Below are 16,255 nucleotides of genomic sequence, written 5' to 3'. Positions count from 1 at the left end.
ATTAAAAAGACTAGTAGCTGTGCACTAGTTTGTAAAACAGGATATATAAAATCTAGCAGTTTATTGCTATGTACTCCTATTCCAAAAACTCCTTGCCATAGATTAGCCTCATTTAATCTATTTTGTTGCCAAAGTTCTATTTTCGTTTTGATTTCAGAGTTCTATTACCTTTGAAGGTTCATCTCTGAGAGCTGCCAAACGTCCTTTCTGGGGACGCCTTAGCACTGATGAGGTGCCATAGGAGTCTGTATGACTGTCAGGCACGGACGAAGATGTGATAGGGTATCTGAAATCTGGTCGGCTAGAACGTGAAGAAACATTTTATCCTTATGAAGGTAGGGGGAAGGGGAAAACAAACCAAAAAAACCCCACCCAAATGATTCTTCTTGTCCCACCAGTGCCAATTTTTTTTAAGCAGTATAAAAACTGCTTTATATGCTCTATCAAGAATACATTTTATAGTTATAACTAAAGTATTTTCAGTTATAATAGACAATATTATATTTAGCAAAAGTGACTTTAAAGAAATTAGAAAAAAATAAACTACAATTACGTGCTGGTACCTATGATGAAGTGATGTGGCTCTGAGTCTCACTTGGTCATTTTCAGCCCTTAATGCTTCAACATTTAATACAAGCTGATCCTGTAAAAATAAACAGATAAAATACATAACAATACACTTAAAAAAATCAGTGTCAAATACCAATTTATAAACTAACATTTAGTTTTTTGATCTCATTTCTGTGAAACTCAGAAATAACATATTTTAAAACATACCCTTCAATGACATAAAACGTAGAAATGATTTTTGCTACACACAGTACAGCACCATCACAAAAGGGCATCCAAGAATAATTCTGTTGTCTCTCTACACTGTGACTGTAGGTAATGACAATATATATTTTAAAAACAGCTACGAAATAAAATTCACATATTACTAACTTTACTATAATTAAGTGATAATATTTAATAAGAAACAAGAAGATTTTTCAGGCTCTGTGCACAAAAGGTTCTAAATGCATTCACTTTTAACTTGGACATTTTTTACATGCTCTAGAAACTGAGAATTTAACAACAGAGAAATCCAATGAATGAGAAAACAATGAAAGACTAATAAAAAGTGGCTGATGATGAACATCTGTGCCTTGTGTGAAAACTGCTGGCCTACACATACAAAAATTCAAAGCACATTCTGCAAAATATTCTGAATGCGTTCTTCATTTTATTACAGAAGCACAGCCTCTACAGTTTGACCTAGCTACTTACTAGAATGATTTGGGGAGATGCAGTACACCTGTGATTTAATAAGCAATAACAAGTATTATTTCAGAACAGATAGTGTGACAACAAAATCAATTGCCACTGCGTAAGAATGCAAAGAAATGAAAGGCCCCACCACTATTATTCAAGAAGGGAACTTGTCAGTTCCAGGACAAGCAAAAGACCAGACACCTGCTATTGCAAAGGAGCAGCCAAGTCTAATAAATATTTCTCTCCCTGCCCCTTAATTCTTAAAACTTTAAAACAATTTTATCAGTCGAACAAGAACATTTCATGATACCCAATGCTTTAACAAAAAACTTATGGGAAAATACCCAACATTAAAAGTATTTCTCTTTTCTTTTTACTGTTCAAGGTCATATGTACAACAGTATAAAAATTCTACAAAAATCTTTAAACTTTGGCAAGTTGCCAACATATCCAGCCACTTTACATATTCAGAAGCATGCTAAGTCTTTGAGTAAAAAGCTATGGATTACCTATAAAATCATCATAAAACTGAGGCACACAATACCATAAAATGAGCAATAACAGCTCACTACTTTTAAACAGACCAGGTAATGTTAAGTTTTATGGGGCAATTCAAATCTGGTCCTGCTATGTAGCAATGCAGCAATTATTTTCCAATATAATGTTTCAGAAATGTATATTATACCTTTTCATGCTGAAGTTCCTCTACTTGTTTTTTTGCATTTTCAATTTCTCGAAGAAGTGAATTCTAAAATAAAACATATCACAAATTATGTTACTCATAAAAGCTTCTGACTCAAACCATAACCAACATGAGTATCAAAAAAATTCAGTCAACACTATACAGATGCATCTTAAGTTACAGATACTTTATTGCTTACATCATTTCACTTTGATTATAGTTGAAGGTTTATCCTTTCAGGTGTACAGCCCTCTAAATAATGGATTTAGTAAGAGTACAAGTTCCATAAAAATTTAATACCAATACTAGCCTTTTAAAGCTCTGTTTGACAAAGCTAGTAAAAAGAAAAAAAAAGAAAATAATTAGGCAGCTAAAAGAATTCAAAGTAATTCACTGAGTGGTTACTAAGGCATTACTGCCTGTTATCATTAGGTTTTCATTTTATTTTCACTTGCCTGACCTACAAAACTACTACACAGTAATTTCTTGGATGTACTGTACCTCTAGAACTGCAACACTCACGACTTAAGGGCCTTCATTAACTTCAAAGCTGTCATCTTTATTTCTAAACAACTGCAGTAAATATAAATACTTATGACTACTACAATCTCTACTCAAAGCAGTTTCCAAATTTAGACTAAGAATCATCTGAGAATTAAGAAACATTTGAGAGCTACAACAATCAAAAAGAATTTCAACTATTGTATTCGACTGTAGTATGTGATACCAAGGGAAAAGGAAAAAAAAAAAAAAAAAGAAAAAAAAGAGAGAGATTCCCCTTCTAACAGGAAACTTATAACTTGATCACTTTCTTTTCCATTTCCACCATTGTCAAAAAGTTCTGCTAAGCACATTTCCTTGAGATAAGTAATACCATTATTACACGTTTAAGATGCAAATAAAGTTTCATACGTGAACAAACTAATCATTCTGGGAAAAAAGCCCAAGTGATCAGAAGAAAGTCTTAACATTTTACCTGCAAGTTTTTTCCCAACTTATCATAAAAGAATGAGCTGGAAGCCACAGCAAGAATACTTTTCTAGAAGCTGTTACTCACAGCGAAGGGCAACTAGATTTTCCTCATTATTCATCAACATAGTTAGGGTTTGGAAGGTAAAGGGAAGTTAGGGTCAACCCTAAGACACCCCCACAACATTCAAGCATTTTATTAAAAAAAAAACAAACAAAAAAAGCAGTCAGCTGCTTCTCAGAAATTGAATTTATAAAGACTGTTAGAGCAACCTTGTTGATGTCATAACAACGCCCATAACAAGAATTTCTGAAGTATTAGGAGCAGTTGGTGATCTTGGAAATAGTGATGTTAACTAAAAAACACAAGACAAAGTTTGCAACCTTAGGTGCCAGATGATAAGCACCTTTATCACTAACTCAAAGGACGAGAATCAGTAGGACCTATATTTGTTCTGCACTACTCTATTCCTTGCAGCTCCAAGAGTGCAAAAGCAGGGGAAAGAACGAACTACATCTTTGTAATGATCTAAGGGGAGCACAGTCCTGGAATTCTGGAAGGACATGTCAGATACCTGACTGATGGTTTAGGGATGAGAACTGAGTTGACATGAATGCAAGAGAAAGCAAACATTTAATAAAAGTCTGAATACATCATTATATATTGCAACTGAAGCATTTTATTGCCATGACTTTAAAACAAAAGCCACTCAGCTTATATTGAAACATTTCCCCAGATGGTCATTTCACTCTCCAGTAAAAGAAACAAAGTATTTTTTTTAATCCAAGACAAAGCAATTCAAAGTCACCATCAAGCAAAGCGCTACTTTAGAAGACACTGCTTTGTTCGATGGAAAATAAGGGAATCTAACTTAAAGGCATGCATGGAAGAAAAATCCGTAAGGACCTAGATCCAAAAGCAGAAAGGAAAGAAACAGAGTAAAGTATGTCACAAGTTAGAAGATGAATTGAATACAGGGGAAAGATCCAAGATTTGCATTGACAACACAGGGACAGCCCATTTACATTCACATAACCTGTCTCAAAATTATCCACCTGGGAAGAAAATGCAAGATTGTTTCAACTTGCAAGAATCCCACAATGACTCAGGATAACTGGTACAGACAAAAGCAGTGGGAAATAAAAGAAGCTGAACTGAAAAGGTCGAAGTTCTAGTCCTAATTCTTTAGACTTCCTGTATTACACTGGATGACCCTATTTATGCAGTCTACACCAGTCAGCTAGGAAAGAATAAAGCTTCTTAAAAGATGCCTTCTCAGCACAGTGCCCACAGTACAATGCCCAGGGACAACCTCAAAAAAAACAAAAAAAAAGAATTTTAGGAACATATTTTCAAAATCCACACTAGAAAACAGCCTTAACAGAAACTACTTATTAATAAGGATTTAGTATTTACTTACTGAAGTTACAGACATATTGCAAAATACACAGATCACTACAGAATGTTGAACATCTAATTAATGTATATGCTGGAATGTGACTTGTTACCTTATCTTCCAAGGCAGCCATCCTCTCCTTGAGATGAAGCTGAAGCCTTTCATTTGATTCAGACAGAAGCTTATCAACAGTTTCTGACAAACGTTTATTATGCTCTTCATTCATCTTCTCTCTCTGTCTAGCCTAAGATACATAAAAGCTACTGAAATAACTTAAAATTTACAATGTCTAACAATTTCCAGGTTGTAAAAACAGTAAGCTTTCTTGAATCCAAATGCATTTTCTTTGATAGAAATATTTTTCCAAAGGAATAAGGAATACTGCATGTAGCTTCCATGACTCTGTAAGGGAGTATAAGGGACGCTTAAGACTTTAATAACTGTTCCGAGATCAGAAGCTTGAAAATCTGAGCTTACACTTCAAGAAAAAGCAGATTTCAGAACCAATTCCATTATTTATAACCTAGGAACCAATTTTTCCATAGTGATTTAATTCAGCAAGTTTTTGATCTGTGTCTTCATCAGAAAATATGACCAGCAGTTAGGTATTTCCAAACATATTTTCAAACTTCCATTGGAGACTCAGCTTTTTCTTGAGATTTAAGGTTAGCCATAGTACAGTGGCTCAAATCTCCCAACTATCAGCCAGTCTAAACTCTGGCTTTAGTTTAGAGATGACAAATAAAAACAGCTTTGCTGAATGGTCGGCAGCTATGAAGGGGATTAGATTATTTCTTTTAGCTTTTTATCTTTGCCAAAAGTATGTACGGTACCCTTTGCAGTTCTTGATTCTTTTCTTCTAGCTGTGCTTCCATCTGTCTCAGTCGTTCCTCTATATTGCCATGTCTCTCCTCAGCCTGTCAATTTGGAAAAAAAATTAGAATTTGGGTTTTTTTAAAAAAAGGTTTCAAAAGCATAGAAACATTGAAGCACAACAATGTATCTAACATGCTTTGCACAACTGCCATTTATGGTAATACACAATGCAGAATAGATGCCTTTCTGTCACTAAAAGAACCTAGTAAGAGTTCATATGGTAAGTAACAAAATGATGAAGCCTCTCACCCCTAAGTACCATGAATCAACTACTACTTGCAAATGAGCTTGCAACAGCAGAAGTTCATTCATATCCCCACAAATTAAAAAATAAATTAAAAAAAAAAAAGCGTTTTCAGCTTTTCCTCACTAGCCTAGACAATATGACCCTTTGTTAGTAATCATGACAAAGCAGAAAGCAGCAAGCAGAAACAAGGACTAATATACAAATTCTACCTTCCTAAGCTTGGTGGTAAGTTCCAATACTTTAGCATCTTTAGCAGCAGAGTTCCCAGGAGACAAAAGGTCAGACTACAGAGCCAGTTAGGGACAGGAAAGATAACAGGGAAAGAAATGAAACTAAGACTTCAGAAGAAAACACACACACGCACTTGAAAAGGCTCATCTGTAGTTACTACATATAATTCAGACTTCATTATTCAATTTGCAGCCTTCTAAAAATCTTAATATTAATGAGTACCATTACTTCTCTCTCTCCCCACATTCTTGGTTAACAGTGGAAGAAATTTGGGTTTCCCCTTCAGAAATAGTTCTTGTTTTAGAAGACTTCATGCCTATTATTGAATGTAGTTTAATAAAAAGCAACAAAATAATTCAGAGAGACATTTTCATAAGGTAACAGAGTTAACAGAAAACCTGCTCAAGTTCCAAAGAGCAGAAATTTTTAAAAAAGGAAAAAAAAAAAAAAAAAAAAAAAAAAAAAAAAAAAAAAGAGTAAATCAGAGCATGTTTAGAGAGATGAACGGAAAATGCAGCAAACCAGAAACATTTTCTGAACTAGTTGGGGGAAAAACAGAAACACAATATAACCAACACTAAGAACAGATTTGTGTAGCAGGACACCAACAGAAAAGAGAACCTTGAGGACACTGTCCAATCGACGCACCTTTGAAAGTGCCGCAACTCTCTGTGCCAGCTCAGCTTCCACCTCCGGCAAAGTTTCAGCTTTTCTCAAAGTCTGTTGCAGCTTTTGTTCAGCTAGTTCCAGTCGTTCTTGCAATTGTCTATTCTTATCTTCACTCTACACAGGATTATGATCAGCAAATGCTTAGTGTTAAAATGGTAATTAATTTTCATCAGAGGAAGGTAAGGATAAAGATTACTGCCTTTACTAGACCTATGGAGAACAAACTGTCCAAAACTGGTTTTGTAACCAAAGATGTAATTGAAGGGGAGGATGCAACATGAGAAAATTTTTTTCTCTACAGATTTTTTTCTGCAGACAATTTTGCGTATTTTGAAAGCAGCTGTATCACCAAATAAACAGTTACAGTATGGGAAGCAGCATTGAACAAGTTGTGAATTTTCTATGTCAAGGCTGTGCTAAGCTTTTGAGTTACATCAAGAAAAAAAATCCTTCATATTTTAAATAACACTATGGATATTATTGCAAAATTTATTTTAATTTAAAGCGTGTACAACTTCTTTTAAGAATTTTACTAAAAGGGACTTATCTTGTTGACTAAGAGTTGCCTGCCTCTAGTTAGAAAGTGATTGGCTAAACCACCATTTCTGGTTTATAAAGTGGGACTACTTCATGTCAAGCATACGTCACATTTCTTCCCCACAGTAAGGCAACATTTATTTCTGTTATAGGCTATAAAAATCACCACACACTACACAAATTTAAAAACTGTTTTAGTTTAGAATGAGTAATTCTCACACGTGAAACTAAAGATGCTTGGATACACATATAACAACTTAAAAAATATCAACAATTAATAGGGACAACAGCCCTGCTGCACCATGATCAAGTGCACTAAAATGCTCAAAACCATTTCCCCCCACAGTAAACTGTCTCATCTTCATTTCCAGGGTAAAACTGCACAATGCACTCCTCCAGTTACTGAAAAACAATCGCTAACAATAGCACATTACAGATGATATTTATCTTCCTAAAAGCAAAGTGCTTTAGTACAGTATGTACATTAATTATTTACATTAGTTTTATGCTGAGCAAAATGTACTTTATCTTATTTCAAATTACAACCTGTCGATGCATGGAGTCTTTAGTGGCAATTTCATTTTCAAGTTTATCATTGAGGTCATGCACAGATGTAGCTTCACGTTGTGCAGCGAGGTAGCGTTTCTCAAGAGTTGTAATTCTCTCTTCCATGTCTTCCTTTTGGGCCATAGTCTATGAAAGAAATAAGACAAAATTTAGAATATAAGGGATAATTATTTAGTGATCAAACTGGGGGGAAAACCGACAGACCAAAAATAATAATGATTTTTTTAAAAAATCAGACATACTCTGTTATTTCAGTAAAAAAATGAAGTTAAAAGGATAGTCTTAACCTTACAAGTTCAGTGACTTTCGTTCCGTTGTTGTTGTTTTTTTTGGGGGTGGGGGGGGGGGATGTTAAACAGTGAACGCTTAAAAAGATTGGTCTTTATTATATTACACCACAGATCTGCTACTTACATTTTCAATGGCACAAACACAGCAAATCTTTACTTCCTGGGGATGGTCAGAGAGTGTTCTTGGATTTAACTAAGCTCCCTTTCTATTTAATAAAGATACAGTACACTGCAATACATAGGACCTTGGAGGTTAGTGATTGATCAGTAACAGGAACTGTCAATCACACCACTGAAATTGAAGTGATTCCTCAACTACATACATCTTTAAAATTTATGGCAAGATCTAGCATCTTTTCAAGAACACGTTAAAGTTCACAATGCTAAATCTCTAATTTAATATATTTGTGAAGTATCTAGTTAGTCATAGATTTATTCTGAAGACAAATTTTCTTAAGCAACTGTTTTTTTTAAACAAAAAATAGCACCATCATGCCCTAAACTATTTTCTTCTCACCTATCAAAGACATTCAAAAGCATAAAGCTGTGACTGAGCATCAGTGACACTGAAAATTTTATAGAGCAGTTGCATTTGTGACTACCCAAATTTTGACAGTTTATTCCTCACCTCTCGTACATCTCTCTGTAACTTTGTATTCATTTCTTCAGATTTTATTAAGTCTTTTCTAGCTGTGTCAAGATCTTCTTCCAGCTCTGTTACTCTGCTAGACAAAGCAGTAAGACGTTCCTTCATTTGTGTCTGCTCTTTGTTTTGCTTATCTATGATGTCTTGGAGTTCAATCACTTTAGCAAGGTTTTCATCATGGCATAAAGAACCATCAGAGGATCGCTATTAAACAGGAGAAAAAAAAAAAAAAGAATTTGCATGTTACACAGAAATTTGAAAAACAAACTGTTACTTACTTGTAAGTACCCCTTCCCCAAGATAATTTTATTATTGGACAGACTGCAAAAATCGGAATTGTGGTAACTGAGAATTTTTAATTAAATCATCACTCAAAAATCTTTTATTATAGTTTAAAATTAAAATATTATAGCGAATGATTAAAAATCAGACATCAGCTAAAAAAAAGTAAATGGCTGTACCTTCCCATTTGTAGTTGGTGTATTTTCTTGTTCATGATTTATATCCAGCATCCCATCTGGAAGTGTTTTCTTCTGATTATTTTGCTCTTTCAGAATCATTAACTAAAAGAAAATAAAAGTTTACATACATATGTTTCAAGTCAATTCCTTTCTCACCAATTATATAAGGAACAGCTGCAAAAGCGAAACAACAATTACTGATTCTACTGCAAGGTATGTATTAATAAAATATGGTACAGGCACTCAAAAACTTATGCCACTGCAACTCAAAAATTCTTATTTTAAAGCCACAGGAACTCTTTTTGTTGTTTTGTTGGGGTTTTTTTGTTGGGTTGGGGGGGGGAGGGAATGGGCAGGGGGGTTGGGGTGGGTTTTTTTGTGGGGTTTTTTTTTTTCCCCTTTCCTGCTCTTTCACAGTGACCAAGTTAAAAATTATAGTTATCCCATTTGGCAAAAAAAAAAAAAAATCAAACACAAGAAGTGAAAGTGAACCTTAATAACTGAATAAATTACTGTGTACAAATATTGACTAAGACACCCACAATGCACACATGAAGACTTCTTTTAAAAAAAGAAACCTACCTCTTTATGCGTAGTACCTAGTTCTTCTTCCAATAAGCTACATCTTTCAAGTGCTACTCGTAACCTCTCCCTTACCTGAAAGGGTAATTCCAAATAATTTTAAATCATTCAAATTAAAGAAATCAATTTCACTTATTGCCATGCTGCCATGCAGTTTCAGATAATAAATGACACTATTTCCATTACACTTAGAGACCTGGTTGATCTTGAGTCAGTACAAATTACAACATATGCTACAAAAAAACCTTCTAGAGAAACAATGCATATCTTAAAATATCGCTTTTCCTTTTTTATCATAAGCAAATCATATCTCAGCATGACCTGTACATTTAGGCAAGAATTAAACATATCTAGAATTTGCTTATCCTTTTGTAAGGCACAGAGTGTGTATGCTTCTGCTTACTTACAACATGAAAGAAGAGGCAGAATTCTACTTAAAATAATTTGCCAGACTTTATACACAAGGGTCACAAAAGTTAGGCAAACTATGAGTTGGCAGCAAAATTCAAAGTAAACTTTACCACTTGCATATCCTGCTGCCAACATCAGACACAACTAAAGGGTGGAGTTCCTTTAACTCAGCTTTACTTTATATCACAGTGTAAGCAGATTCCTCCTGTTCTCTCTAGTCCATTTCTTGTATTACATAATCAAAAGGCTAAATCCTGATATTATACATGTAAGCAACTATATGCATTCCTACAACAAATATATTGCCCCCAAATCATGCTCAGCTTACATTAGCACAGTTAATGAAGTACTAGCATAAACTACAGCACCTTGCTTTAGTGCAACATATTAATTTAGGAGAACACTTACTGATGCAGTTAAAGCAAAGCCTCTCTCAATACAGAGAAACTTCAGACACCTCTACAACTTTAGTACGAACAACTGCATGGTCCACACAAAAGAAAGAGGGGACAGGAAGAGATGTTAGATACCATATTTCATTACCTTTTCATCAAGGGCTTTATGGTGCTCAAATAAAGATTTTAGTGCTTTGAGAACTTCTACTTCACTAGAAACTCCTGCTGGAGACTGAGCCTGTCTCTTTACAACAGTCATTCTGAGAGATCGCTCATGCCTGGAGACAAGACACTCCAAATGTTCCAGTAATAGCTAAAACAAAAAAAGGAACAAAGTTATTCCTGTTCTGCATAGCTGCAGAAAACTTTGCCTCCTAAAACATCAAGTTTTGAGTTCTAAACTTCAAATCTGAGAGCCAAAGAGTACTGCATCAAGCATAAGGACCTGTTTTTAACATTTCACCCGTGTCTGAAGTTGTCTCAGAGCTGACGCATTTCCTACCTCTCTCTTTCAGTCTAGTTTTTAAATGAGGTTTCTACTTAACCAGGTCTTTTCAGTTCCACCACCAGTCTGAGGAACTGCACACTTGTCAGAAGGATACACATAGGAAATGCTCTAATTCGGAGAGCAACTGTTCTGCTGGCAGCAGCGTAAGCTGCTGGAACAGATCACTATAGTTTGCCCACTCTATTCCTCTGATCTTGGGTGTTGAATGATTACAAAACTTTAACAAGAAAGCTGAATGACAGATAGCAGTGCAGTCTTACAAGCTTTTTCCTGACTCTGCACAGCGGTATTGGGAGCTGTGCATAAGCTTCCAAACTTTCTTAACACGTATTTGCACTTCCAGGGGGACTCATGCAAATACCAGGGGAAAAAATACTTTTAGCTTTTCAAATTCAACATTCAATGTTTTTCTCCATGTAGTTGGATGCTTTAATAAGGGTGATCTTGGAGAAGACAAGGAACTAACCCTCGTATTATTTCTTTCTGCTTTCAGTTCAGCGATTTCTTCTTCCCTTTCAAGCAGCTGCTCCCTGCATACATTTAGCTCTTTTGTAAGCGCTGCAAATTCCTGAAATAAACCAGACAGAAATATAAGCACATGAAATATCAGGATGTAGTGAGAGTGGATTCATATGAACACTTGACATGATTTCTTGAAGTATTCATTTCAGATGGCTAAAGCAAATACAGTTGTACAAACTTAAGCCTGCTTAGCATGACTAAACACTTAAAATCGTTACACTGTCAACTGTAAAGATAAAAGATGTTTGACCAGTACTTCTGAAAACTCCTTGTCTCTCAAGGCAATTATCTAAGTTGGGGTATCCCTGGTAAGAAAAGGCAAAAACCTATTTGTAATGCATTTTGTTATTGTTTCAAAAAGTTGGTTGGTGGTGGTAGGTTGTTTTTTTTTTTAAATGACTACTGAGGGAGATATGAAAAAACAGAGCACTAAGCACAGTAAAATACAGAAGCCAGCAAATAATGACAAATTTCAAATCAGTACTTAATTGTGAGAAACAATGCATAACCCTGCCATCTACCAGAATACACAGGTTACTTCTTTACAGTAATAGAGCATTCTTGAAGCTCTGCTACTGGAGGACTCAGTCCTTTAGCTGTATTTCTCTACTTAAGCTACATACAGGAATTTCATTTATATCTACTTTCATATCTCACAAAACAGAACTGAAACAGCCCTTTCCCTACAGTTCTGCCAGAAATCTCGGAGGATTAGAATCAGAATTTTTTAAAAGCTCAGCCCTTGGGCTCAAAGCCCTCAAAAGCCTTTCCCTTCAAATTCAATAAAGCTTTCACTGAACAAAACTCAACTAAAGTGAAATAGTACATAGAGTACAAAGTCATCAGGCAACAGGAACTAAGCTAACTCACAGCAGTTACTGTATCTTTATTACTACTGTGAACATTGAGACCAGTCAATATTAAAGAATGTATTTCTACATTTTGGGGTTTCTGTCAGTAAGATACGATTGTACTGTATATCTGAAGGAGCCAGTACATCCTAAACCATTTCCACTCTCTGTCAACAGCCTCACTAAAAATACTCAACATAAAAGGCATTTAAATCTTCTATCAACTCAGTGAGCATACCCTGGATAGAATGAAAGATGTAACTATACACCACATTTATAAGCAAATACTAACATAACCTTATCTACCTACTTACTCTGGCAAAATTTAAGTTGTAATCTGAACCACAATAAAAATTATTATTAACAGTAAACGTGAATGTGAACAAGTCTATGCTTTAGAAGATGGCTTTGTAGGAAACAGGGAAAAAAACCCTCTTGCATCATCAGTGCAACTTAGGATGTGAAAATAAATATGCATCCATCACTCCAATGGCCGGTGAACACTTCAGAAGCACTTGTATAAGAAAACATTGAAACGCTAGTAAATAAATTAGTCTTCTCTATTGTCGCAAATAAGGAAAACCCTCTAATAAACAAGAGTCATGTCTAATAAACAGTAGATTAGTGCAGCTGAACTGGTGATGATAAAGAGAAGATGAACAAGACAAACGGCCAACTAAGAACAACATAATACTGTGGAAATACACCGAGTGCACAAACACTGCTTCTCTAAATTTTCCGAACTCTGTGAGATATACTGCTTAATAGACAGCAGCTGCATATCAAGTAAAAGCTTAAGATGGAGCTGTTTTGCAGTAAAATTCAGTGACAGAAAACACATGCTTAAAAACAAAAGGACACATCAACTAATTATACTAGCACATCTGCAAATTTTAACATGCAGTTAAAATAAGCAGACATAGTCAAAAGACACTGTCTGCAAATTCCAAGATTAATTTGGTAAACTTTATTCTAAAACATACATGTGACCGAAAAGACAAAAAATACTGTTGTGCAACATATACCTACAGTGAACTCCTTTGGAATTACTAATGTATTAGGCTTTTACTAATGTATTAGGCTTTTAAAAGTTGCTATGAAAAAGATAGTAATACCACTATCACAGATGCAGAATCTACCTCCATAATCCCTCTTTCTAAATAAAAATTTGCTCACTGGAAAAAAGGATTCAGTATAGTCCCCCTAGTTAATCAGCAAATGACTGCAAAAAAGCCTTAATTCCTTTTCCTTTTTCAATTGCTAAAAAAAAAAAATTATTTAACATACTTAATAATTACACTCTCATAAATATTTCACTGCAGTATTTCACAGGCCTTCCCTGCTCATCTTTATGTATTTGATAATTAAGTACTTCTGAAACTACTAGAAGTGCTAATAGATTCAAAGCATTCACAAAAGAGCTTGATATGAACTTATTTTCTTGGTGATGTTTTTGCCCTTTTCAAAATAACTACAAATACCCTCAAAATGCCATCATCAAAATTTACAAGCATCGACATTTCACAATTCTCCAAAGGACATCAGACTGACATGGAACATCCTATTCTTTTCCAGTCTCTACCTCAAGTCTTGAGAACAGGATAAAGAAAACAGTAAAGACTACCAGACGCTGTTTTGTCATCTTTTCTCACTATATAGCATTAATACACATTTTTTTATCTAAGACATGTATGAGCTTCACCTTCTGAAAAACAGCTGTATATTTGAAATGAAGGCTATTCACTCTTCAAATAATTATAGTACATACAGTTCTATTCCATTGCATACTTCTGTGCAAATATAAATTGTAGCACAAATATATCATAATTATGACACGAACCATCACACTGTCAGATGACCCAAAAAAGAACAATTCACACAGGAATTTATATTGCTGCTGCATAAAAAGACTGCCACGTATTTCTGTCATTGCATAATACCTCCATTGCTGTTTATTTTGACAAAATATAGTTGCTTTGAGTCCCATAAACTGCCTAATAAAGAACACTTGAATGTCCTTAGTTTCAGTTGACACTGCCAAAAGACATGTCCTTTCTAGTTTTAATACTCACCTTCAACAGTAGACAATTTGTGATCTTCTCAAGGAGTTCAAAGCAGAAAAACTATTTACAACTTTATCATCTCAAAAAAGTTTGAGCTGTCTCATAATTTCTTCTTTGGCATTAGATGAACGTACAGAAAGAATTAAAGGAAAAAGAAAAATCCTAAGAAACTTTCCTACTTATTCACAAAGCTGTATTACTTTTCTGTAATTAAGAAGATTGAGAACATCAGAATGAAGTTCTGCTCTGCTGTTGGTTGCCATCAAAATAATAAATACCCAACTCTGAGGACTGACAAGAACGGGACTCAGAATAAGCACTTTAGAGCACTTGAAAGAATCGGTCAGAAAGTGCCGAATATACTAGGTAAATATCACCTGTTGATTAGAACATACTGACAAACACCCATACTGTACACTAAACTGAAATGTTTACTGAAGAAAGTAACTTTCTGAACCAACTGAATCATTCCAAGTATAACACTCTTGCTGCCAGAAATAAGTAACTCAACAAAAAGGCTAAATTGAGCAAGGAAGTTTGCTGTTGTTCAGTAATACATTTTGGGGGGTTTTTTTGTCCACAAACTCCATGACTTTTTTAAAGTAATAGTTTCTTCTACATCAACCTTCAGAACCAACCATCAACCTTTAGTATTTTAGAGGCCACAACATAAACATCCTTCCAAAAGTTGGATCAGCTGGTGTCTAGCTAACAAGCCACTTGGTTACTTGTGAGATCTCAGTCCAGGAACATTACAGCTTTCATGTTTTCTTCATGTTTATTACAAGTGTAATTTATAGATAGTACACGCTCTACAGACAAAGAACTGTAAGTTTGCTTGGAATTTACTCAAGCAAAAAAATTTATTCCACAATAAAATGCCACACCACTCTTGAGTGGATAAGGAATCATGGATTACAGGCAAGAACATGACCAGAAAGCTTATTTAAAGGATGAAGACATAAAAAGAAACCTATTTTAAATTCATCAAAGAAAATATTATGAAATACTGTTAAAGTAGTATCATCTGGCAATACAAGGATGAAGATGCAACTGTTGCATCTTTAGGAACATCTCTGCCAGAAATATGAGTGGAATTTATCTGTTTAATATCCACTTAATACTTTGTTTTACTGTTAACATTCTGTTCCGTAGCCTGCATATTAAACAACCCACTCAAAAATCTGAGAAGCTGAAGAGAGCATGAGAAGAACAACCAGAGAAAGTGCAGGCCATCAGGGATGAGAAACCAATGGAATCTGAGATAAGTTTCCATCATGTTATTTACACTACATATAAACCACAATTATTCCAAATGATGCATGCATGAAAATGACAAATACAGAGTCTTAAACAAAACAAAGAAAACCTAAATATCTACGCTTAACAGGGTATTTCATAGCCTTTTCATTTTAAACCTAAGGGGCTTAGGTAGCACACAGTGACCAATATCCCCAATGCATTTGGAAGTTCCTAGCAAGCAAATTTTTGTACCTATTAAGTCATACCAGTTTAGGTTAGGGGTTTTTTAAGCTAACAGTCAGAATTATAAAATAGTTCAAGGGTATTTAGAGTTTAAACCGGAAAGAATTGACATGTTTTAATCATCAAATCCAGCCTTCCAAGAAAACACAGTTATACACACTTTAACAACAACAAATCCAGAAGAAACAACAACCAACACAAATTACACTTTGCCTGTTCCACCTAATATATCAGATTGCTTTCACCCTTTCCAGACCTCTGGCATGTGCTAATAGGAAAGAGAAAAATCAGCCTAGAGTGGGTAAAGAAAAATATTTTGCTTTTCACCTAGTGAAATTAATTTCCATTAAGTATCAAGCAGCCTGAATTTTCTAACTTGGAAACATAAAACTTATTTCAAGCATTAAGAGAATCAGTTCTATGAAGTAAGTTTATTTTTTGTTTTCAAAAACCCCAACAACTTAAAAGGGGATATAAGAAAATACTTAAAGTAATGTTAAAATACAGTTATGTCAAACTCTTGCATTTCAGAGCATTGAAAGGTTTTTCATGTTCAAAGTAGTTGTTTTTCCAACTAGAGCTAACTACCCCCCAGAGTAAGAATACACTGTAGCT

At 34.7% G+C, this 16,255-nt stretch overlaps 1 protein-coding gene across 13 annotated transcripts in view; it reads right to left on the bottom strand.

The window, feature by feature from the left end:
* Positions 1 to 16,255, bottom strand: part of PPFIA1 (PTPRF interacting protein alpha 1) — a 60,446-nt gene that overhangs the window by 27,176 nt on the left and 17,015 nt on the right. For all 13 annotated transcript variants that reach the window (XM_030038997.2, XM_030039004.2, XM_030039007.2 and 10 more), the window contains exons 3-14: positions 11,186 to 11,287; positions 10,360 to 10,524; positions 9,406 to 9,480; positions 8,824 to 8,925; positions 8,345 to 8,566; positions 7,406 to 7,552; positions 6,302 to 6,436; positions 5,133 to 5,216; positions 4,412 to 4,543; positions 1,937 to 1,999; positions 564 to 643; positions 169 to 301 (exon numbers count right to left, since the gene is read on the bottom strand). In XM_030038997.2, the coding sequence (XP_029894857.1) occupies positions 169 to 301; positions 564 to 643; positions 1,937 to 1,999; positions 4,412 to 4,543; positions 5,133 to 5,216; positions 6,302 to 6,436; positions 7,406 to 7,552; positions 8,345 to 8,566; positions 8,824 to 8,925; positions 9,406 to 9,480; positions 10,360 to 10,524; positions 11,186 to 11,287 (1,440 nt within the window). The remainder of the gene's footprint in view (positions 1 to 168; positions 302 to 563; positions 644 to 1,936; positions 2,000 to 4,411; positions 4,544 to 5,132; positions 5,217 to 6,301; positions 6,437 to 7,405; positions 7,553 to 8,344; positions 8,567 to 8,823; positions 8,926 to 9,405; positions 9,481 to 10,359; positions 10,525 to 11,185; positions 11,288 to 16,255) is intronic.

This window comes from Aquila chrysaetos, chromosome 16 (genome assembly GCF_900496995.4).
Source record: "Aquila chrysaetos chrysaetos chromosome 16, bAquChr1.4, whole genome shotgun sequence".
Classification (NCBI taxonomy): Eukaryota; Metazoa; Chordata; class Aves; order Accipitriformes; family Accipitridae; genus Aquila; species Aquila chrysaetos.
The sequence above is the reverse complement of the archived record's forward strand: the minus strand, read 5'-3'. Positions and strand labels throughout refer to the sequence as shown.